The sequence below is a fragment of the Mus caroli genome, unplaced genomic scaffold (assembly GCF_978045245.1).
Source record: "Mus caroli unplaced genomic scaffold, Mus_caroli_1 scaffold_16, whole genome shotgun sequence".
Classification (NCBI taxonomy): Eukaryota; Metazoa; Chordata; class Mammalia; order Rodentia; family Muridae; genus Mus; species Mus caroli.
In genome coordinates, this window is record NW_028227271.1 from 98,111,816 (window position 1) to 98,135,386 (window position 23,571).

At 41.0% G+C, this 23,571-nt stretch overlaps 1 protein-coding gene across 6 annotated transcripts in view; it reads right to left on the minus strand.

Moving 5' to 3' along the window:
* Dab2 (DAB adaptor protein 2) overlaps window positions 1–23,571 on the minus strand; it is a 138,035-nt gene that overhangs the window by 4,668 nt on the left and 109,796 nt on the right. For 4 of the 6 annotated variants that reach the window (XM_029469400.1, XM_085831471.1, XM_085831473.1 and 1 more), the window contains 11 exons: window positions 18,827–19,015; window positions 17,560–17,699; window positions 16,077–16,175; window positions 13,483–13,614; window positions 12,688–12,768; window positions 11,918–11,944; window positions 11,620–11,673; window positions 11,173–11,235; window positions 5,819–6,472; window positions 4,664–4,817; window positions 181–816 (listed from right to left, as the gene is read on the minus strand). In XM_029469400.1, the coding sequence (XP_029325260.1) occupies window positions 181–816; window positions 4,664–4,817; window positions 5,819–6,472; window positions 11,173–11,235; window positions 11,620–11,673; window positions 11,918–11,944; window positions 12,688–12,768; window positions 13,483–13,614; window positions 16,077–16,175; window positions 17,560–17,699; window positions 18,827–18,917 (2,131 nt within the window). In that variant the 5' untranslated portion in view covers window positions 18,918–19,015. Of the gene's footprint in view, window positions 1–180; window positions 817–4,663; window positions 4,818–5,818; window positions 6,473–11,172; window positions 11,236–11,619; window positions 11,674–11,917; window positions 11,945–12,687; window positions 12,769–13,482; window positions 13,615–16,076; window positions 16,176–17,559; window positions 17,700–18,826; window positions 19,016–19,830; window positions 19,854–23,571 lie in introns of those variants that run through there. The other 2 variants (XM_085831474.1, XM_029469402.2) reach the window with 2 other exon arrangements.

A 23,571-nucleotide genomic window follows, 5' to 3' on the forward strand; every position in this document is an offset into this window, starting at 1 on the left:
GGGATTGGCTGAGGTAAAGGGCTCTAAAGTGAATGGTTAAGTGACCTCCACAGCCAGAGTGCCAGAGGAAGCAGGAGGTAGACTACTGATGAACAAAGAAGGTCCTCTGAGCTCCCCATGGAACCTATGTCTGTATGGATGGGGCTGAATATTAGTTGGCAGGTACTTGAGCAAACTTACCATTAATCTTGTTCAACAGTTGATTGGCGTCAAAATCATCATGGTCTACGTGCTCCTGAGGAATGCCAACTTTATTGTTGAAGTAACTGGAGAAGGCGCTTGAAGTCCCAGAGGGAGGCGTCTCCCCCTTCCTTGAGGGTACAAGAGGTGGCTGCCGCAGCTGGAAGTCCTTAAACATTTCTTTCACTTCCTTGACCTCTTTATCCCCAAGGGGGTCTAAGCCAGTGAAAGCGTCACTGGGAATGTCCTTTAGTGGGCCATTTCGGGGAGGTGGTTGAGGAGGTGTGGCCAGAACAGAGGACATCATAGGCTGAGGAGAGGACTGAGTGGACATGGTGGAAGGTGGAAAGATATTATTACTCTGAAAAGGATTCCCCAGAGGGCTTGTGGATGACCAAGCATTGGGTGCCACAGATGTGGTAGGACACCAAACTGTGGGGGGTGGAGGGGAAGCTGGGGTTGCAAATGATGGAGGCTGATTCCAGACTTGTACTGCTGGGGTTGTACCAAAAACGAGTGGCTGGCCAAAACTGGGAGGCTGGCCACTTATTATGGCTCCTGGGACCACAGTTGTTGAAGGACTGTAGACAACAGGTGTCCAAGGTCCTGCTTGGGGGGGTGTTACTGGGACCGTACCTGAAGGAAGAGGGAGGAAGAAATTATCAGGAGACAAACTTGAAGAGGATTCTTTTATTTTATTTTTTATAATGATGAGCTGATTGTATGAAATAATGGGCTTCATCATGGCATTTTCAAGCATCTATATAGCATACTTTGGCTGTATTCAACCCTATGACAAGGATTCTTAAATTTTAAAAATGCATGACTTTCTGGGGGTATTTGTAGAGCACTCCCAAGGCAAAATACTTTATGAAGTTATGAAACTGGCTCTGAAATAATGTCTCTAAGACATTAAATCTCTCAGAAACTTAGCTCATTAGCACTGTCTAGCTAGCCTTCAAATGCTTGGTGCATATTCTTTCTACCACACCTTTCTACTTTCCTTCTTACGAAGAGTAATATAACCCCATAAGGTCCTGATCATGAAAAACAAAAATATTTATCAAACATGTATGGATGTACCCGGAATAGAATTTGCCAATAGCAAGACAGATTTGTTAAGTGGACAGATTTACGTATGCAAATTACAATGATTATTAAGTAGTTAATTAAGATAATTTGCTGTGCCCAGTCATTATTTTGTATTTGCATCTAACAGTTGGTTCCTGCTGGGCACTTATGAAAACCAGCTGTCACAAATGGACATGGGGCCTCAAAAGTCTCTCCTGTTTCAAAGTCCCCCTGCTTTTGAGCACTGCCTGAATTGACGCACCGATACAGAGGGAAGATAAATTTTAGTTGAGGTCAATGTAGTTTTAGACTTTTACATATACGAATGGAGGAAAGGCTATTATCCTGGGAAGGATGCTTCAAATAAAAGTGCTTCCTGCCACGTGTCGCTCACTACGCTTTGCCAGAAGTTAGGGTCGAGGAGTTATAAGAAATGTGGAGGAGATAAAGCAGCTGAAAGCAGAGCCTCTTCCTGGGGAACGGTAACCTGAGTCAGGAAATATTATCTCTAGTGTCTGCCTCCATGTCATGTATCTTTCAGGATGTAGATACCTCATGAAAACTCAAGCCTCCAGTGGGTGTTGGGCAACTGGGTGTGGAGCCAGCATCCAAGGTCTGCTCAGGTATATAGGGATATACCTGATATAGGGAGCTCTCTCTTAATCTTTCTGGCATTTGATTCTTTTACTGTCACAAATGCTGGCATCTAACTAGGAACACATTTGCTCCGTTCACACAGAAGGGATGCCTCACTTGATCAACGTGCCTATTTCTCAGTGAGGGAACTGAGTCAAGAACATAATCAAACCAGGAAGTTCACAGTCCGTGCCTAGAGGGACAAACTAAAGAGCGTTGGCCCTGACTCCAGCACCTTATTCTCCCATTTTGACCTCTTCACAGCCAGGCACAAGAAGCACTACTGTGCAGTGATAAGCTAATCCACATACTAACTTCATAGACACAGGAGCCAGGATTTGCTTGCATTACAGAATACAGTCAGAAAAACCAACACAACGCTTTGCTTAGATTTTCTTATATAAGACTTAAAGTGGGTTTAATTTAAACAAAGTTTAAACAATGTTTCAAAAATAAATTAATATTGTGAATGGAAGGAAGGGTCATTTACTAATAATATCAGCCACTAACTATAAATAAATAAATAGATAGATAGATAGATAGATAGATAGATAAGCTGGGCGGTGGTGACACACACCTTTAGTTCCAGTGCTTGGGAGGCAGAGGCAGGTATATCTCTGGGAGTTTTGAGGCCAGCCTGCTCTACAGAGTGAGTTCCAGAACAGCCAGTGCTACACAGAGACACCTTCTCATAAATAAATAAATAAATAAATAAATAAATAAATAAATAAATAAGAGGAATTACCCATTTATCATCCTTCATCCTGAACTATGTATTTGCCTTTCCTTGTGAAACTGCTTAAGTTTAGCCATAGATCGTATCAATGGGAGTGCCATTCTGACGAAAGAACAATATTACATTTGCCAGGAAGTTAAGCGCTTGGCAGGTCTGCATTTGTGCCAGCTGTCATTCCTATCAACCCATTATGCTCCTAAGACATTTATGGCCCAGCTAGAGAAAGTACGGGCAAGGACTGAGGAATAAGAGAGTATGGGCATAAAGCATTAATTTTACTACCTTCTGAAGCTAGATCAAAACACAGGGTACAAGTCAAAGCTGAGGGCTCAGCTTCCTGTAAGCCTTTTACCCGCCCCCAAGATCTCCAGAGGAAACGGTTCCCCAGCTGGGTCCGGCGGAAGCCAGACCTACAACCTTCCATGGTTTGGCGGAGGATCACTGCCAATGGACAGGGGCTACACTGTGGGGCTCAGTTTGAGTTCCATGTCCAAACTTGGAAGAATCATCAGTATTCTGCAGTTGTATACCCAAAGGCCTCAACAGGGGCACCTCGCCAAAAAGCTTCACTTCGTCTGAATAAATTAACAGTTATAAGGTCCAGCTGTATCTTCAGGCTGACTTGTTAAATATTGGCTGTAAGAATTCTTCAAGGCATTGCTCCTGGGATGTGGTCTAGTCACAGGCCCCGAATGTAAGTCCTCTGCCTTTCTATGAAGGAAAGATACTAGCTGTTTCACTGTGGGTACAGGGAAAAGAACAAATGCCCCAAAGGAGGCCTCCAAAAGGTGAAAGCATTTAAAGAGAGTCTCTTGGTGCTGCAGCATCCAGCAGAAGCCGGGCATCTACTGGCTTCTCACACTCACCTAGATGTCAGTCACTCAACAGTAGTAACATCTCCTTATCCCTACTCCTGACACGTTTAGACAGACTTATCATGGCAGACACAAACTGCTCTCCTTTGCAGAAAAATAGCCAAGGAGAGAACAAAAGAACTAGAGGAAGAGAAAAAAGATTGTGGAGACTGCTGATTCCATAGAGCGTAGGGAAAGCCATGATCACCATTCCAATTTTACCAAAGGGCCAGAGAGTCCTTCTTCATCCATGGTGCCCCCTACCTCCCAAGTCGGATTCTGCCTGAGGTTGCACAGGTGCCAAGAAGCAAACAACAAAGGAGATCCCCAGCAGGGTGGTAAAGACTATTGTTAGGGCTTCTGAAAACTGAACTATGCAGCCTGAAAAGAGCCTGAGGCTGTGGAGAAAGAGTAACAGGACCAGCCTTCAATCAAGGTCCCTTCATCAGTATCCTGCAGCAGAGGCTCGGTGGATCTGCCAAGCCGAAATACATTTTAAACCCAGCAACATCCCACTGTCTAAGAAAACTCCATCTATGTTCCTTCTAGATTTAGCTTCCCCCACCCCTAGTATTTTTCCTTCTATCTCTACGTAGATGTTCTTCTAGAAAAATTATTGATTGTGAGTTGCAAAGATACAAGTATTCAAAGCCAGATGGGCTTACTCAGACCTACGTGGGGAGCAGAGCCCAGAAGTCAGACAGACTTTTTCTTTATGACTTAGCCTGGCTTCAAGCTTAACCTACACCCACTCTGGGGCTCATAATGGGGTCTGAGAGGAGACAGACCTCTGTCTATAATGGCAAATGGCATAGAAATTATGCATATTCCTACGTTTGCAACTCAGACAGCACCCAAGGCTCTCTTACTTTATCTCCTTTTACCATTGAAGCCAGCCAGACTTCAGAATCCTTTACAAAACTGTCCTCTGAAAGCCACTGCCAGCTGTTCAGGGACATGCAATACTGAAAACAGACTTGCTGCCACATGGCAGCTCAGAGAGCTGAATTTCACTTACAAGGCAGGACTATCACAGGGGTGTGGGTTGTGCAGGTGTCAGAATGAGGAGCGTTGCTTGACATCGCCCACTTTTGCCCACCCAACATAGGAAGTGCCTTCCTCCCCTGCATTATCATTATGGGTGACGGTAACAGCATCACATTTAATTCCAACTCTAGGAACATACCTAGACCTACAAGGGGCCCCATTGGGGCAGGAGCATTGCCTTTGAAGAGATCCAGAAAGTTCGACTGCGGGACTGCAGCTTGTCCTGTGGGGGACATCTGGCCTGGAGGTTCTGAGGCAAAGATGTCTGAAGCAAGCAAGTCGTTTGCTGAAGACTGACAAAATGGAGAAGCGGGGAGAAGAGTTATTCAGCAAGGAGGGAAACACAGCTTCTGCCTGCCTCCTACTGTTTACCCAAAGCTAACGACCACGGAAAGAAAAATCTCCTTTTATTACTGGCACGTGATTACTTCTATGGAAGTCAATAACAGACCAAAGGTGAGGTGGGGGGTGGGGGTGAGAGGGATAAGGACACATGGCTTCAGTGGGCAGAGAAGTGGATACCATCTTGGACTTGCAAAATGAAATCTACTTTTCTCATTTTATCCTTTTGTGTCAGTCTGGTCTCCATATTGGCTAAAAAAACGTGAAGCTGGGAAAGAAAGCGCAACATAAGCTTCCTAAATAATTGCAATCATTCTATTTGATCGGCTTGGACAGAGACAACACTACCTTGGTTATTAGGTCAATCTGCATATTCCTATGAGTGCTTTAAAAAAAATCTACAGACGCTGCACTTGGAGTCGCTTTTGAATGAAGTTGGTAATAGTGGTCTTGTAAGTTTCTAAGTCAATGGGTTACTCAATCGACATTTACATTTAAGAGAGGAGACAGACTTGAGAGTTTTTCACCACCACCATGGACGTCAGCGATGAGGGGTGTGCGGGACGTGGCGTTAGTGTGGGGACAGGACCAAGGGAATCATCAGAAGAACTCTTGCCCTCCCATCCCAAAACATGACAATTAAACTTACCAGAGGAACAGAAGCATAGCAGCATTAACAATGGAAAAAAAAACAACAACAACTTGTGTTTAGTTTAGTATTAAGTGACAAGACATGCAAACGGAAAGCAGATGTGGCAAACACAGCTGGGAAGCTTAGGAAGAACGTTGGCTAGAGGGGCATATTCCTGAAGGACCGATGTGCCTCATCCCACTTTCTATGTCACAGCCACACAGGAAACTAAAAAAGCAGCAAGGAAGAGCGCTTGCGTCACACCACCCTTTGGTAACGAGCATGCACTCTGCTAATGGATATGCGGAAAAGACAATTCACCTTAGCAGTCCTTCTGCCTCTTCCTGGTTTGGTACTTTGTGGAGGTGGGATAATGGCTATGGAGTCATGTGCTGAGGACTGGACAGAACTTTCCAAGTCCTGCTTTACGCCATTCGGTACCGATAGTCCTTTGGGAGGGCTTCCCACAAAAGGGTTCGGGGAAGATTTGATATGGAAGCCGTTCTGTTCTCTTTCAGATACCCCATTTTGAGTTCTCACTGCTTGCTGGGTTTGCGAACTTGGGTAGGGCCATGGGCCTCCCTGAGCTTCCGGTTTGCCAGTCCGGTTAGAGAGCTGGTCAAATTGCTGACCAAAGTAATCAGTATCACCGTTCAGGGGCCCTTTACTCTGTGGAGTAGACGAGCTACTCAGACTCGCTTTCTTCTGATCTGGAGATGTGAGAGAATCAAACGAAGAGGGTGCCGATTGGTCTGGCTGTGCAAAGGGATCGTCACGGAAAGGATCAGGGTTAGGGGTGGGAAAGAAGTTGAGATTGGCAGAAAAGGCGTTCTCAGGCAAGAAGGATGCCTGAGGCTTTGGTCGAGGGAGAGAACAGGAGGTGACTCCATTTGTTAAGAATGGATTTTCTCTTAAAGAGTTCTGATTGGTGTCGATTTCAGAGTTTAGATCCACTAACAGGATATCTTTGCTTTCCTAGCACATTTGGGGGAAAAAAAAGAGAGAGAAAGAGAGAGACAGTGTTAGTCCATGTTATAATCCAAATGAGAAAACTACATCAATATGACAAGGACTACCAGGGTTCCTATTAGAATTTGGGACTATTACCATCTCCCATCAACTCCCTATCTAAGTTCCCATGGGGTTGCCTTTCCTTTGATGAAATTGTGTTAAAAACAAATACATTCTCTTTAGTTCATACATTCAAATGGTTTGGGTTCATTATCTGCATTGGTCCAACTGATATCTTTGAATTAATTAAGATTTACTCTAAATGGTTTGAATATACTGTTTGGACAGATGAGCTGACTTCAGAAACCTGGTCCAGCTTCCTATCTGAGAAACACAGTCCCCAATCCTTTGGGTTGTACTTCCAGAGGTCTCTAACTAATTACTTCTTTAAGTGAGCAAATTCCATGGTTAATGCTCATATGTGCATCATATGTGTGTGTGTACAGTGCTAGGAACTGAACTCAGGGCTTTGAATATACTAGGTAAACATTCTACCACTGAATTATATGCCAAAACTCTAGTTATGGTTGGGATGAAGTTTAAAGTCAAGTCTTTCCTTCCTCTGAGGGAAAACAAGATTCTCCCTTTTTATGTTGATCTGTAGGTATGACTCTTTGAGCAGACAAAGACCTTACTAACGGTACTAGCTAAATTGGACCTCTCATGTTTACCATCTTCATCTGGTCTTGGACATACCTGTTGTGTGTGTTCTTTTGAACATGACAGTCAAAATAGGGATCACATCTAATCAATCACACACTAACCTCATGTTGTTGTAAATATTTTTAATACATAGCTCAGTTGTGGCAGTGGTCTTACCTATTTAGCATTAAAGTCAGCTAATAAACTAAGAAAAATATGGGTTTTAGGGTGGGATCTTCAAAGCATGTGAAATGCATAACTATACTAATTCCATTTCTTCTCTATTATATGAGAAAAATATAGATGGCAATTGTTTGGGTTCTTCACTTGTCTTATGAAAATTGTTAGCATCAAAGCTACCAATTTAATCAATTTGACGTGTTTTTATTCCAATTCATAGCTAATTACGGTTTACCCTGGGAAAGACCTTTTCAATTGACTTTGATCCATTAAATACTTAACTATATCAGCCATAGGTTTTAAACAATAAGCAGTGTCCCGCTGGGAAGGAAGCTTAAGTAGACATCTACAATTAGCCTGGGTGGAGCACTATTTTGATCACTGGGAAAAGCACAACTTTAAAGAAATCAGAACCTTTTAAACTAATGAGGACAAAGGGAGTTCAAACGTCTTTTAAACAAAGAAAATGTTCCATTTCTCTTTTGTGACCATAGAAGAGGCAACAAAATCAGGCCCAAACTATAGTCTCTCTTTTTAATCAATTTTACTTTCTTTGCTGAAAAATATAAAATCAAATTTTCTCTTTTCTCTTTCTTTCTTTCTTTCTTTCTTTCTTTCTTTCTTTCTTTCTTTCTTTCTTTCTTTCTTCCTTCCTTCCTTCCTTCCTTCCTTCCTTCCTTTCTTTCTTTCTTTTTTTTTTAAAGGCTGGTTTTCATTTTACAACTAGAAGAATTCATCACAAGAAAGAGCTTAAATGGAAAAACTTTTAATCAAACAAATTAATGGGAGACTTCTTAATGAGGGGATCTTTAAGCAATCAAAAGGTGGGGTAAGATGCATTTGGGAAGCTTGATTTCAGAATTTATTTGTTTTGAGCCACCTCTCAGTTAGCACAGTTGGGTGTTCACAGTTGGCAGAGTTCTCCTTTCCAGACACTTCAGAAGTTGTTCTTAGGACACCAAACAGGAGTCACAATGTTAGACTTCTGAACAGTCACCCTACAAGCAAAATGTATAAGGCTCTCCTCAGGTGAGGGTTGTTGTCGGTCAAGTGTAAGTCTACCTAAAAGACTAGAGTGGATGGCCAGGAGACTCTCAGTCTGCTCCTGAGGGTAGAGCTTCATCAGGGCTTCGTTGGACGGTCTGGACCACTGGTACTCTTGGCTACCACCGAGCACCTTCAGACAGCTGTGAAAGTGAGTCAAGTCACTTCAGCAAGGGAGTGTGAGCAGGGTAGCTAGCTTCCCGGAAATGGTTACTAAGCCAGGCCTCAACCCCACTGCTGGCTTTCTGCTATTCTTTATGTGCATTAAAATCAGCTTCTTTAGACCGGTTTTCAGACTGCTTACATGGTAGGACCCCACTTGCTTTTACCCTAGATACTACATCGTGCCCTGTATACTTCAATCACCCAACTCAAATTCAGATCTCTCTCTATGCTTTTCTTATTGATATTTCTATTTCCTTTATACCTGTGTTTACCCCATGCCATGTTATGGGGTATCTATATACACATGTATATAGATATACTATTTAAACTTTTTACCTTAGTCTAATCCTCTCACGTCATGATTACTCTCTGTGATGCTGGATAATTTCCTGTGGTCTTTGAAGTGGTCAGGTTTTTAAAGTTCAAGGGCATTACACACCCCTACCTTTCTGCTTTCCCTCCTTCACTCTTCGCCTGCCTTTGTGTCTCTGTGTCGTCTTCTCTCCCTTTCTCTTTACTTCTTAAACAGCATGAAACACAATGCTTCCATCATTTTACAAAAAAAAAGTTACGTTCTAAGGGATGCCAACACATTATTTGAAGTGCATAAAAATTCTATTCATCAATTTTGGAGAAGCTACAGCCACTCGGGATAACTGAGGGAGTCTAAGGAATTTAGATTTTTTTATTCCTCCTAGGCTTCACATTTTCCAGAGCAGTTGTTATAAGAATTGAAAAAACGAATCTAGAGCATGCTAGTTTTACCAGTCAGAGAAACATCTATTTTGTGACCCCTGCATATGGAGGCAATGTGAGAGAACATGTTGCAAAAATCTAACCAGCACATAATTAGCCCCGTGAGCTAACAACAACAACAACAACAACAGCAACAACAACAACAACTTACCAGATATTACCTACTTTGATTAAATATATTATTTTAACTTATTTCTTAAACTAAAACTTGAGTTTCTACAAATTAAAAACATTTTTAGTTTGCAAGGAATGGAATATAAAAATAAGGCTTCTCCCAGATGTTTTTCACTGACAGAATGCTTCAGAAGTGCACAAAAGCCAATTAAGCAATCAGCGCCTTCTTGCTTCTTCCTTTGAAATTCCACTCATGTATGGAGTACCTTCCTCTCTCTTGGAGTGCCCATTTCAGAGTGACATTTAGGAAGTAGACTCCCACGGATATTGATTTCCTTCAAGGAGGAAGCTACTACTAATAAAAGAATTGTCAAGACTGCTCGTGAGTCTAAAAGAGCCTAGAACTACGACCAGCTAGCCTAACCCATCAAAGGTCTTACCCTGAAAACAGTGAAGAAGCGTTATAAAAAAAAGTGAAAGATCCCACGGACGAGTGAGTAAGGAAGGACTCACTATTTGAAAGACTATCCGGTCATTCTAACTTCTCTATTGTAGGCTCTGCAAGGACTTTGAAATGGCACCGCCAGTGCAATTCCCACATAGGTATACAGAGAAGAATGCACACAGTCCATGCTTCGGCTGACTTTTGGGCTTATGCAGTTAGGTTCTGCCTGCTGGACTTCTGTGCAGCACTCTGAGGAGGGAGAATCTTTCCCAGTCTCTCTTTCTCTCTCTCTGTCTCTCTCCCTCTCTCTCTCTCTCAATCACTCACTCACTTCAGATCCTGAGATCTTTTGCACATCACTAAAACTTGATAATTTCTTGATGTGGAAGTTTTAGCCAGCCATATCCCCTATTATTGTATATGTACTAATTCTCTCCCCCATTATTGTATATGTACTAATCCTTTCCCCATTATTGAATAAGTACTAAGTCTCTGCTCATCTAATTATTGCCTTGTCATCCTCAAGTCTAAGAACTTCCTTCTTTAGAAGCAGTATCTGAATCTGCACTCTAGGTGAACATACTGTAATTAGCATCATTTAGTTGGCTCTGTCACTAGTCAGCACATTCCCTGTTAGCCAGAATGGTTGATGATAAGACCAGTGTGTGTCTTGATTGCTGCTATGCCTTGCCAATAGCAGGTGTTCAGGAAACTAGGAAATAAATAGTAGAAGTTGATGGAAGTCATTAAAAATGACATAAATATTTCTGTCTGAGGTCTGTCTTATAGAAGATCTGAAGAATAAGTCACAGATTCATCGATAAGTAGGTTTACTATATCATAATGTTCTATAATGATGGGCAATGTTCTAAAACAAAGGCATTTCATCAAATGAATCCTAGTTAACTATTAATGTCAAACTCATACCGCTAAATTAGAAAAAAAGCAAAGCAGAAAAAATGAAAAAGCTAAGACAATTTAGGATTTAACATTTCATAAGCATACTTCCTTCAAATCGACTTATGCCAAGAATTTAATTCAGCTCCTCCTTCTGACCCCAAGTAATTACCAAGAAGGATTATATTGACTGTATAGTAGCACAGATTTAACCTCTATACTAATATATCTGAATTAGTAATAATAGAATCCTATGGTCACTTAAGATTCAAATTATTTTTCTAGTAATCACTTCTATTTCATGAGTAAATATCAAGACATTCCAAGTTTTCATGATATGCTCAAGCTCTCTGGTTAATTGTAAATTTGGAGTATAGGTGTTATTTCAATTACATTGCAAATTTAAAAATGAAACACTTACTGTTGGACTATTTAGGTCAGGAGGTGTAGACATGTCCCCAAACAAATCCATCTGGTCAACACCCTTAAAAAAGTATTTGGATTAGATTCAGATGTGTCTACTAAAGACAGTTACTTTGTCTATCACTGTAATTGTTTGTGTCCTAAAGTAAAGAAAATAGTTGTCACGATTGGATTGTAGTTGATTTCATACAGATTTGATATTAAGCTGTTTGTGTCAGTGTAGGCTTGTTCCCAAGAATATAGCTCTGTTTGACACCTTAAAGAAGTACTGTATTAGATTCCGGTGACCTACTGAGAATACTATGTTATAGAATAATATAAATATTACATAAAAACAGCATCCCAATTGAATTTTCCTATGGATTCAATATAGATCCAGTATTAGCAACATCTACAGAAAACCCATGTTCAAACAAGTGAGAATCAGAAAACATCACCAACATACCAGCTTCAATTTGTTAGCTTGATCATCAAGGGTCATTAGGGCCTCACTCCCATTCTGAAAATAAAAGGCAAATATTAAAGGGTTTGGTCGCTGAAGTAGCCCCATAGAATTTATTTCCCTGCCTGATTACCCCCATTAAGCTTTTATGACTTGGTCTCTAAGAATGTAACTATTTATTGTCTGTGAAAAGACTGGCCCCTTGCCCTGAGGATTAAATCATGAGAGGAAAGTGCTCTTGCAGATAGCAAACATGGCCTCTACACATCACGCTCATCACAGAAGTAAGAGGCAGCTTTACCTCTTCTGCTTTGTTGGCTTCTTCAACCTAAAAGGAAAGATGCAGATTCAATGAGCTTGGGAAGAGAGTTGATAAAGAAACAAACACATCCTGATTCATAGGTAAGAGCAACAAAACCTTATATATTTCACTCTGTGTTTCTCCCTCCTCCTTTCACATAGATACTGGATTTGAACACTTTCTAGAATTAAGCTAGTTTGCTGTGGTGGTTTGCTATAGAAACAGCCCCCATAGACTCATGTGTATGAATGCTTGGCCTGTTGTAGTAGGAGTAGCACTATTGGTGGAGTAGGTGTGGTCTTCTTAGAAGAAGTGTGTCACTGGAGGTGGACTTTGAGATCTCATATGATCAAGTTCTGGCCAGTGTGACAGTCTCCTGCTGCTGCCTGCCAATCAAAATGTCTGCCTGCACAGTACTGTGTTTCCCGTCATGATGATAATGGACTAAACCTCTGAAACTATAAGCCAGCTCCAATTAACTTTTTTTTTTTAAGAGCTGCAGTGCTCATGACATCTCTTCACAACAATGGAAATCCTAATAAAGAGGGTTGCTCTGTCAAGTCCTGAAACTACCCCGATTTGTAAGGAGTCAGAGACAGCAAGTCAGATATTCCTAACACAAAATCCTACCATGTGCTTCTAAGAACAGCAGACAATTCTCGACTTGGAAGGAGAGAAACTGAACTCTTCAGATATGGCATGCAACACTAAACACGCCCTGAGTAGTTTTCAATCCAGTAAATCCAGTACGCCCATCAAGCACTACTTGCCTTTTTCTTATCTTCTTCCTTTTTCTTTACATTATAGATAACTTGAAAAAGGTCTTTAAGATCGACGACTAATGGTTCAGCCTGAAACAATAGACAGCATCAGCAATATTTTGTTTCCATCTTCTTTCCTTGCCCATATTCAGTTCTCATTAATATTTTTTTAATTTCTACTTGAGATTGCTTACAACCCTTCTCTGATTTATAGAGGGCTACCACCCTCAGATTACTAAAGGACACAGGGTTAATAAATGTTTCATTAATGTTAAGAACATAGTTACCGCAATAGAACTTTTCTTCAACTACTCAGACAAAACAAGAGGTACCATGTCGATTTGGGGAGTTCCTTTAAGATTTCTGGGAATAACTCAATACTGTTGTAAATTCATTAGTAGCATTAATAGAAAATCTATTCTCACAACTCCTTTGCCACACACATGACTATCAATAACATTTTAAACAGAGTCTTAGGCAAAAGTTGTTCTCTGAATGATGATTGGCCTAAAGATCTAGTGTTGGCCTAATGAAATGTTTCCAGTACATCTCATTGAATAATAAACACTTCTGCTGGGTAGTGGTGGCGCACGCCTTTAATCCCAGCACTTGGGAGGCTGAGGCAGGCGGATTTCTGAGTTTGAAGCCTGCCAAGTCTACAGAGTGAATTCCAGGATAGTCAGGGTTATACAGAGAAAACCTGTCTCAAAAAACAAATACAAAAATAAAAACAAAAAAAACCCCCAAACACTTCTACTCTCAACAGAGGACCAGTTCTCAGGTGTATTATGCTTTAGAGCGTACCTGTTGCCCTGTTTTTATAGCAAAAAATTGATGCTGGCCTTCTCCTCCACACACATAACCAAATGCTCTGTTGTCTGTCACATCACGAGCAATGAAGGAAATCTTATTTACTGGATGTTCATGTTCAATTACCTTAAAAGGGGACATAGAAGAGCAACAGTGAAAAATAAAGAATGGACTTGTTGTCTATCACAGTTGGCGATCAGAAACAAATGTGAAGGGAAATACAAAGAGTTTAAAGCTTTTGTTTGTTTGTTTGTTTTTTCAAGACAGGGTTTCTCTGTGTAGCCTTGGCTGTCCTGGCATTCACTCTGTAGACCAGGCTAGCCTCAGACTCAGAAATCCACTTGCCTCTGCCTCCTGAGTGCTGGGATTAAAGGCGTGCACCACCAATGCCCAGCGAGTTTAAAGCTTTTGAATAAAGACTTTTTAGTCTTGGGTTCAAGGCTACATCTAGATTTATTTTTGCTAGAAAAGGCTCCAAAAGGAAGGATAAATAGAAAACAAAAGTAGAAAAACATCCTTTCTAAAAATATAAGTACTTGACTCTCTCTCTCTCTATCCAAAAGATAAAATGCCACCTACAAGGAAGGACTGAGGGGAGCTTCAATGGTTTGTGAAGTTAAGAGGGAGCAGACAACCCCTTGAACCAACCCAAGTTGAGCTGGGTGTGCTGTGTCCTTTAGAATTTGAGGCAGGGCCATTAGTGTACCTTATGACTCCAAGACCAGCTCAGGCAATACAACAAGATAGTATCTCAAAAGCAGCTGACCAACTGACCAACCACCTGAGCAAATCCCCCGCAATAAAAGAATGACAAGAAGAAAATCAAAATGAAACAAAACTTCACTTGGCCCATCTTCCTAAGTAAATGACAAACTTAAATGAAGAGTCTAACTAAGCTGGTGGATTGCCCATGGGCCCTTAGACAACAACCAAAGACCCATCGTGTATTTTCATTAAAATGACTGAACCCAGTAAATCCTAGAGGCGTGAAACGCCGAGATAAGTGTATTTAACCTGTCCTAGAAGGACCTTGTTGTAAGAAGTCAAATGTGACAGAGACTCTTATGGTTAATTTCCTCTCTCCCCAAACACTCTCTCTCTTTCCAGAACACATCAGGGTTTAACTCTTCAAAGATATCTATAGGTGGCAAAATGTGTCTTGAATTTTATTTCCAAATACCTACGATCACTGAAAAAGTAGTCATATGCTATATCTGAAGCACTGAGTTCCATTTGACAGCTACCCTTTAGTCTACAAGACATCTAGAGCTGTCAAATGAAGATTTTTGCAAAGCAAATTATAGTTATATGGCTTCTTATAGATGTTATGAATCTATATTTATCATTTTATGTGTATATCAAAATTAACTTACAAGCGGGCGTGGTGGTGCACACCTTTAATCCCAGCACTCAGGAGGCAGAGGCAGGCAGATTTCTGAGTTCGAGGCCAGCCTGGTCTACAAAGTGAGTTCCAGGACAGCCAGGGCTACAGAGAAACCCTGTCTTGAAAAACCAAAAACCAAACCAAACCAAAACAAAACAAAAACCAAAAAACAAAATTAACTTACTAAAGGGGTCATATTTGAAGAAGAATAAAGGAATAATGCTTATGAGAGAAACCTGTTACCATTCTCTGGAGGACTTGAGATAAAAAGTTATCAAGAGCTGAAGGATATTGATAAAGACAATAATATTTGAGGACCTAAGGACCAGCAAACTGAATGGACAGTTACCATGGTGCCCTGGTCCTAAATCTTGCAGACATTTTGCATATTAGATAATGGGTATCTCTTGGAAGGGTTGGAAAGGCATCTTGTCATAGTGTCTTGCTATGAATAGCAGAGTTACTAATGACACTTTAAGTGAATGAATCCTACCATGTTCTATAGAATAATGGAAAAGTGCCACCGAAGATTTGAAATACTATAGCTTTTGTGTACTGATCAGAGTAAAGTAAACAATGAAGAAGCAACACTGATTCTTGTGACAGAACAATAACTACCACAAGTAAAATAAGAAGAAAGAAAGAAAGAAAGAAAGAAAGAAAGAAAGAGAGAGAGAGAGAGAGAGAGAGGGAGGGAGGGAGGGAGGGAGGGAGGGAGGGAGGGAGGGAGGGAGGGAGGGAGGGAGGGAGGAAGGAAGGAAGGAAGGAAGGAAGGAAGGAAGGAAGGAAGGAAGGAAGGAAGGAAGGAAGAAACAACCTAGAACAACAGCTGGTTGGGAAGGACAGGGAAAGAGAGATGAAAAGTCTTCTAGAGGTTTTGAACTAAGCTGCCAAATTCACACATGATCAACACATTAAAATAAGCTAGGTATGAAGATTAACCTAGTGTAGTCTGAGGATCAAAACGACTACTATGCAACAGTAGAAGCATACATATGCTTAGGGTCTCAGTCATGTCTTTCATAGGAAATAAAGTTCAAAATAGGATGCCTTGATGCCTCTGTTTTTATTGTCTATTTTGGAGAAGTAGTACATGGTAGTTTTCTTTTTCATACTTTGAGGAAGAAAAGGAAGTTTCCCACTAGAAATCAACCCCAGTCAGACTCAGGTGGTCACCCACTAGCGAGCAAGTACACATTCTTACCCCAGTTTTCTCATCAATGATTTTTATGCCAGACAAGGAAATGTTGACCCAGATTCTTTGCTTGTGTTGTCCCTGAGAGCGACCAGCGGCTGCCATTCCCTGGTGAGATTGGGAAAATAAGAGAAATGTATTTTAAAGTGTTCTATAATACTTCTGATGACAGAACTTAGAAAGACAAACTGCTTTGCTTTCAGGTTGGATCGCATCTGGGAAAGGCTTAAGCACCTTTCATCAAGGGTAATTGGAAGGTGTAGAAGATATATGTATTTCTTGTAGAGATAGGAATGTAGCTTAGTGAAAGTGTGCTTGCCTAATATGTACACACTCATAAATTTAATATCTCTAACACACCACACACACACACTGAAGCTGGCTCACCTAAGACTTGTACTGTTTAATTAGGTCCACATGGTAGCATAGGACAGAAATTTAAATCCTGAAGCACTGGACCTGGAGAGATGGCTCAGTTGGTAAAGCATTTGTCATACAAGCAAGAGCACTCAAGTTTGATCCCCCAAGAACACACATAGAAAGTTGCTTGCTGTGGTATACACCAGGAATCTCGGTGCTGGGGAGGCAGAGACTGCAGTATCCCCAGACCTTGCTGGGGAGCCAATCTGTAGTAAGCTTCGAGTTCCATGAGCTACTCTGTCTCAAAAAGTAAGGTAAAGGATAATTAAGGCAGGGATTCATTGGCAACCTCTGTCCTTACTCAGGTGCACACATGCACACAAACAAATTCACAAGTGGAGTCCTGTATTTTATCTAAAGACTTTCTCAGTCAATAGGCACTCTGTGACTTCTTTTACAATTTTTATTTAATTTTTATTACTTTGGAATACGTATATGTGTATGGTATACTTGTGTGTGGAGGCTGGGGATGATACTACATATCTCTATTGTTCTCTACTTTCTATAGTGAGGTAGGGTCTCTCATTTGAGCACAAAGATCACTGATTCTCTAGTCTAATCCAGCTTTTCACGGGGATATTGTCTCTGCCTCTTGATACTGGGATCCAGATGGGCTGTCACATTTGTGTAGGTGCTGGCGATCTAAATTCTGGTCTTTACTCTTGAAAGGCAAGAACCTTCTCCATGGTGCACAACATCCTAGTCCCTAGTCTGTGTCTTCCATGCAGAATACTGATCACTCACAACTGCCCACCACTTTTAAAATCATTTCATGGTGGAAAATTTAGGGATGGGGCTTTGCTCATCCAAGTGCTGAGTTTACCAACATGACAAGGTTCTCAGACTCTTGCTATCCTTGATGGGATATTCTTGAGGGATTCTAGAACAGGACTCAAAAAAGGCAGACTAGCCCTGGCTTCTCTGAAAAGAAAACACTGGAGGCTCAATATGTGAAGAGAATCAATGTGAATAGAGAATCGTTTCCAATCACATAGGCATGAGTCAGTGAGCGCTAATAGAATTCCCTCCTTCAGACGCTTGGTTCAGACAGCCAATGATTTCTTCCTCTTACCTTGAGTTTCATCATAGAATCCTGACTCATTTTGTCTCCTCGAGCATCAGGCACATCATCAATACCGATTAGCTTGGCCTTGTATTTTACACCATCACCTTTGAACCTGGCCAACAAGTACTCGTCTGTCTTTTCAGAACCTACAAAGTAAAAAAGAAGTGCACAATACAGCTTATATTTAAATGTCACCCTTAGGTACGATCACATGGGCTCAGTACTCCCCTCCCACCTCCCCAAAATTGAATACTGACTGTAAGTCATGATCATACCACAGTTGATCATACATGGGATTTCCAGTCTTATTCTTTTGAGGAAAATCATGTTTCATAATATCAAGTGTAGCATTGAGAGGGGAAAAAAATAAAAGCAAACAAAAAACACTTCCTCAAGACACAAAATGCATATGAGAAATGCATAAGAATTATTCGTGAACTGGGTATTGAGAATATTCTTCATCAAAGCTTTATTTTGAATGAATTTTAGAAAAATGGCATATTCTGCTTAGTGAAAGAAAAAAAATTAAGCCACCAAACAATTTTCTAATATTCTGAATCACCAAGGAAACAAAAGTGAACTGGCAGTAAATTCTCATGGCTGTGACTGGAAATTATTCCTTCTTTCTATTTACATTTGGCCTCTCAAACAGGCTGTGCAGTCTCATACCTAGAGCTGAAGGACTAGCCAAAGCTAAGAGAAAGGTCATGACATCTTCTCCAGCTTTGGCAGGCTAAGACTTGAATACTATCTATCAGTACTTAAAACCAAAACTATCTAATAAAGTCAAAAATTTGATTTCTTAAAAACGGGGATGCCTGTAAGACAAAGTGGAAAATAAATTATGGAAAGACAATTACACAATAGTTTTGGTTGTACAATTAATCATATGTTTATACAAAATAACTATTACAAAGACATATGATCAAAAAAAAAAAAAAGCCAGGGGTGGTGGTGCACGCCTTTAATCCCAGCACTTGGGAGGCAGAGGCAGGCGGATTTCTGAGTTCGAGGTCAGCCTGGTCTACAGAGTGAGTTCCAGGACAGTCAGGGCTACACAGAGGAAACCCTGTCTCGAAAAACCAAAAAAAAAAAAAGAAAGAACAAAATGTTATGAAATTTTCCTAACTGGACCTGAGTTGGTACAACCAGAGATGCAGAAACAAGTCTACCTGAGGCAAACCAATCACTTGTGCCAAAAAGAAAAAAAGTTAGAAGTTGAGTCTAAGCTCCTGTGGTAGCCAGACATCAGACAAGAGCTGTTTTCCCATACCTTTCTTCTTCTCCTTCTTTGATGGTGCTTTTGGGGCAGCCTGTTGGTCCGGCTGACCATTGGTTGTGCTTGTTTCTACTTCGTTAGACATGACAGGAAGGCAAGCAGAAAATCCAGCAGTAGATAGTCACTGATACCAGGCAATCCCCGACGGGCAGGTCTCAAATGGACAGAACCCACAAAGTACACCTGAGGGTAGAGGAGAGGGATTGTGATGTAAAAATATAACAAACCTAAACTCCGACCACGCATGTCTACAGGGGCCAGTTTGTTGTTGGTATACGCTTGCTAGCTGCACACACTTGCCAACCCTTCCCTGTTAGATGGGAACTTGGAAAGCAGGGTTGTTTGTTCCCTTTGAAGCTCCCAGAGTGGGAAAGGATTGTTTGGTAAACTTTTCATCAAGCGCTTGATTTCTGGTAGCATTTAATGATTACCTAGCTCAGCAACTTGTCTTAGAACTTTGGCATAAGAATCTATAATCAAAGATAGGAATCAGAAACTGGTTAGGTTTCATAGCAAAATAGAAGCATACCTCCTGAGCTTGAGAAGACTGTGGCTGGTGTTTGAGAGTGGATGTTTGGAGTTTCCTTATCCACAAAATTGCTTAGATTAGGCAACTGTGCTCTAGGGGTATAAAGGAGGACTCGCACCTGGCTTGTATCCCCAGTACCCCTCGAAGTAGAAAAGAGCAGAGCTCTTTACTACTTTATTGATAGATCTAAGGATCTATTATTAGGATTCTACATATGACCTCAAGTGCTGTATAAGCACTGTGATTTTAATACCTCCGTGACTGTGTGTTTGGAGGGGACAGTAGTGTTGGGAATCAACCTGATAAGCAACGTTAAGTCAGACTCAGAAAGATAATCATTGCACGCTCTCTCTCATATGTGGATGACATATTAGCAGAATGTGACTTCTTTGGGGAAGAAAGAGAGGGGAAAGCAACAGAAGGAAACATGAGGGGATAAAAGAAAAAATATCAAGTATTTCTCTCTTACGTGGTGTACTGGCTGGTTTTGTGTCAACTTGACACAGCTGGAGTTATCACAGAGAAAGGAGCTTCAGTTGAGGAAATGCCTCCATGAGATCCAACTGTAAGGCTTTTTCTCAATTAGTGATCAAGGGGGAAAGGCCCCTTGTGAGTGGTACCATCTCTGAGCTGGTAGTCTTGGTTCTATAAGAGAGCAGGTTGAGCAAGCCAAAGGAGGCAAGCCAGTAAGTAACATCCCTCCATGGCCTCTGCATCAGCTCCTGCTTCCTGACCTGCTTGAGTTCCAGTCCTGACTTCCTTGGTGATCAACAGCAGTATGGAAGTGTAAGCCGAATAAACCCTTTCCTCCCCAACTTGCTTCTTGGTCATGATGTTTTGTGCAGGAATAGAAACCCTGACTAAGACACATGGGGTCTAGCTTTAAATATATATAGGTCTAGGTCAAATATATCATGCATGTATGGCATGAAAACATAAAGAGGAATAGCTAAAAGAGGAAGGGGTGTAGCTTACAGAAGTTAGGGAGGGGGGAGGTAGTGGGAGAAACTACGAGCAAAGTGTAACGATCTATATGTAAAAAGCTGTCATAATGAAACACATTGTTTCAGATGCTATTTGAAAAATCAGTAATATAAACAAATGACTTCCATTTCTTCCCATCAATATGCTTGTTTATCTGAGAATTTATGGGTGTCTCTTGTACAATTCATGGTGTACATTAATAAATGTCTTTATGGTATTATTCAGCATGAGTGTCTTCCAAACTCATGAGCTTCACAGGCTCTTTATCAGGCCTCCCTGTGTATTACAGTAGAGAAAACCAGCCCATTGCAAAGCATACAGCAGTAAACTAAGGTTCTAAAGGTTCTTCTACCACTTGGCATTCTGCTTCTCCACGATGTAGAGGAGCTTGAAAGGGCGAACATTCTGAAACTATAGACCAAAGGTAAAGAAGAGACTCTATTTGGTTTAGAAGCTTACTGTAACACTATCTTTGGTTTGGGACACTCCCTTACTGCAGAAGCCTTCTTCATCCTGTACTATGTCCCCTGTGTGTGGCAACACTATGGACCAAACCTACCACACGGGGAATACCTGCTGTTTTGTAGTCATGGAAGATTAAAAAAAAAAAGTCTTGAATTTTTCTTGTTAACTCTTAAAAATTCCTCAACACCCCAGGATTCAGCTTCCCAAGGCAGAGAGATTGCACTGCCTTCAGCAACAGAATCGGCTTCTATCCTACACAGAATGGTTCAGAGTCATAATCCCGCTGACATACCACTGATGAATCTTATCTTAGAAACCACATTCTTGTTACAAAAGGTATTTTATTGTATACATGTGATGGTCCATAAGTGTCTGTCTAAGACATAGTTCCCTGAGTCTTAGGTTGTCCTGAATTTGGGAAGGGATTGAAATCCAATGACTCACGCCCTTACTGTAAAAAGTAAGGAGAGGTCTGAGGGACAGACTCACAAAGCAGGTGGGAACAAGAAGGGCTGGATTTGATGTGTCTGCCATCCAAGGAAAGCCAAGTCACAGCTAATGCCCACCTGAAGCTAGGCGCACAAACTCAGAATGGGCTCTACCTCCAAGCTCCCATAAGCACCCAAGTGTATCATGTCCTGATTTTGGACTTCTTGCCTTCAGAAGGACTGTGGCAGTCACTTTCTCCTGCATTAAGCCACCCACCCAGTTTTAATAATTTGATGAAGCAACCAGAGTAGTGCATATGCCACCTATATTTTGTGTGCTTTCATTGGTCTCTGAGATTCTTGGGGACATGAGAAATGATTCTTTTAGTTATATCTATGACCTTCAAATCTCAAAGGTCTTTTCTTCATCTCTGAGGATTTATTACAATCAAAGCAGGGGTGAAGCTAAGTTCCTCTTCTAAGGAGCACCAGTGTTCATTCTCCCACATGGCCCCCTTCTTTCCCCCCAACCTTGCTCAGACATCATCTTATAAATAAAAAAAATACTTTAGTGCAACCTGATCATTTTAGGATTATTTTCTTGTGATTCTTTCAAGAATAAGCTTGTAAAAGGAAAAGATTGCTACTTTGTGTGTTTTTCCCATTTTCTACCACCCTCAAAGGCCTGTTTGTCTCAACTCTCCTTTCACTTTGCTGATGGTCTCCTGACACACCCAGTTACTTTGCTTTCCATCCATTTGAGTAGTCCTACCCTATGCATCACATGTCTATGCCTTTCTTGAAGCTTTGCATCCTGGCTTGTGTTTACAGGATTCCATTGCCATTTTTTTTTATTTTTTATTTTCACTAAATGACACATTTTCTAAATTAAAAAAAAGGGGGGGGGAGTGGGGCTGGTGAGATGGCTCAGTGGTTAAGAGCACTGACTGCTCTTTCTAAGGTCCTGAACTCAAATCTGAGCAATCACATGGTGGCTCACAACCACCCGTAATGAGATCTGACACCTTCTTCTGGTGCATCTGAAGACAGCTACAGTGTATTTACATATAATAATAAATAAATCTTAAAGAAAATGAATTTTAAAAAAAAGGTTGGAAAATCTCCTGTGGGAGCCCCCTTTCTATTTAAGCAAAGATTTGCTATTTTTGCATCCTATATAACACTCTTGAATATTTTACTCCTGATCATCTTCATCCCCTACTCTTTCACATGTGGATGCAAGCTCCAAGCTCACTGTTTCTTTGTGACTGACCTTTGCTTTTTGTCCTTACATTTTCCCTTGTCTGTCAAATCCTCAGGACCAGAATCTCCTTGAAAGGGGAAGATTCATCTGGCATGTGGGAGCCAGTCATGTGGATGGCAACCTGGACTGTTGGAGCAGTGTAAATATATCAGTTTTTAAATATGTGTATCTGTATTTAATATATTTTTAATTTCCTAGGCCAAGAACATGAGCCCTAAGGATGTTCTCCAGAATAGACTGCATATTATTCTGTTTATGGGAGGCACCTGCAGCACCTGTGGGTTATCCTTTCCAATCTGTCTTGCTCAGGTTAGCATGATGTTGACTTCAACAGTGATCATGTGGATAGCCAAAGTAAGAGAGATCCAAACTAGGTAGGATTATAGGCTGAGAAACTGTCACAGATATCAGAGTTTATTGCCCATCTCAGAAGCCCACTGCCACATCCTCCAACAGGATATTATTTCTGACAAGGAAAGACTTACCTAATGTAATATTGTTTTTTAAAGACTTAGCTTATTCAATTTAGCAATTTTGACTCCAGCGTTTTACTATTTTAAAGAAATCTGAGAAGTTCCACAAACCACTCTGATAGACCTAAGAGGGAGCAGTTGGTGGCTTGGCATGTGGGTTTAGTCATAACATACAAGTCATACCAGGATATAACTCAAGGCCAGTGTCCATATCAAGGGTTGGCTTCCTGGGTCAAATTAGAAAGGGCAGAAGCTGAGTAGAGTTACTTGGCTGTGTGTTTTTATAAACAATTCCTGTGCTTCAGACACCAAAGACAACTCTTTGTGTAGAGGAAACACCAAAAATTAACCCTCCACACTCCAGGAAAGTCCTCCACTGATTCATTGTCTTTGCTCCCTTGTCCTTTTTACTGTAGTATTTTGAGTCAAAGTTTCACTAAGTCTCTCAGGCTGGCTTCAAGCTTGCTGTGGGCTTTGAAACTGTCACATCCAGCTTCAGCTACACAAGTGTTGAGTGGCTTGTGCCACTGCGCTTAGATAAGGCACAACTTTGATGACATTGTTATTGTTCTAAAGGTGTTTGGCTTCCTTTGATC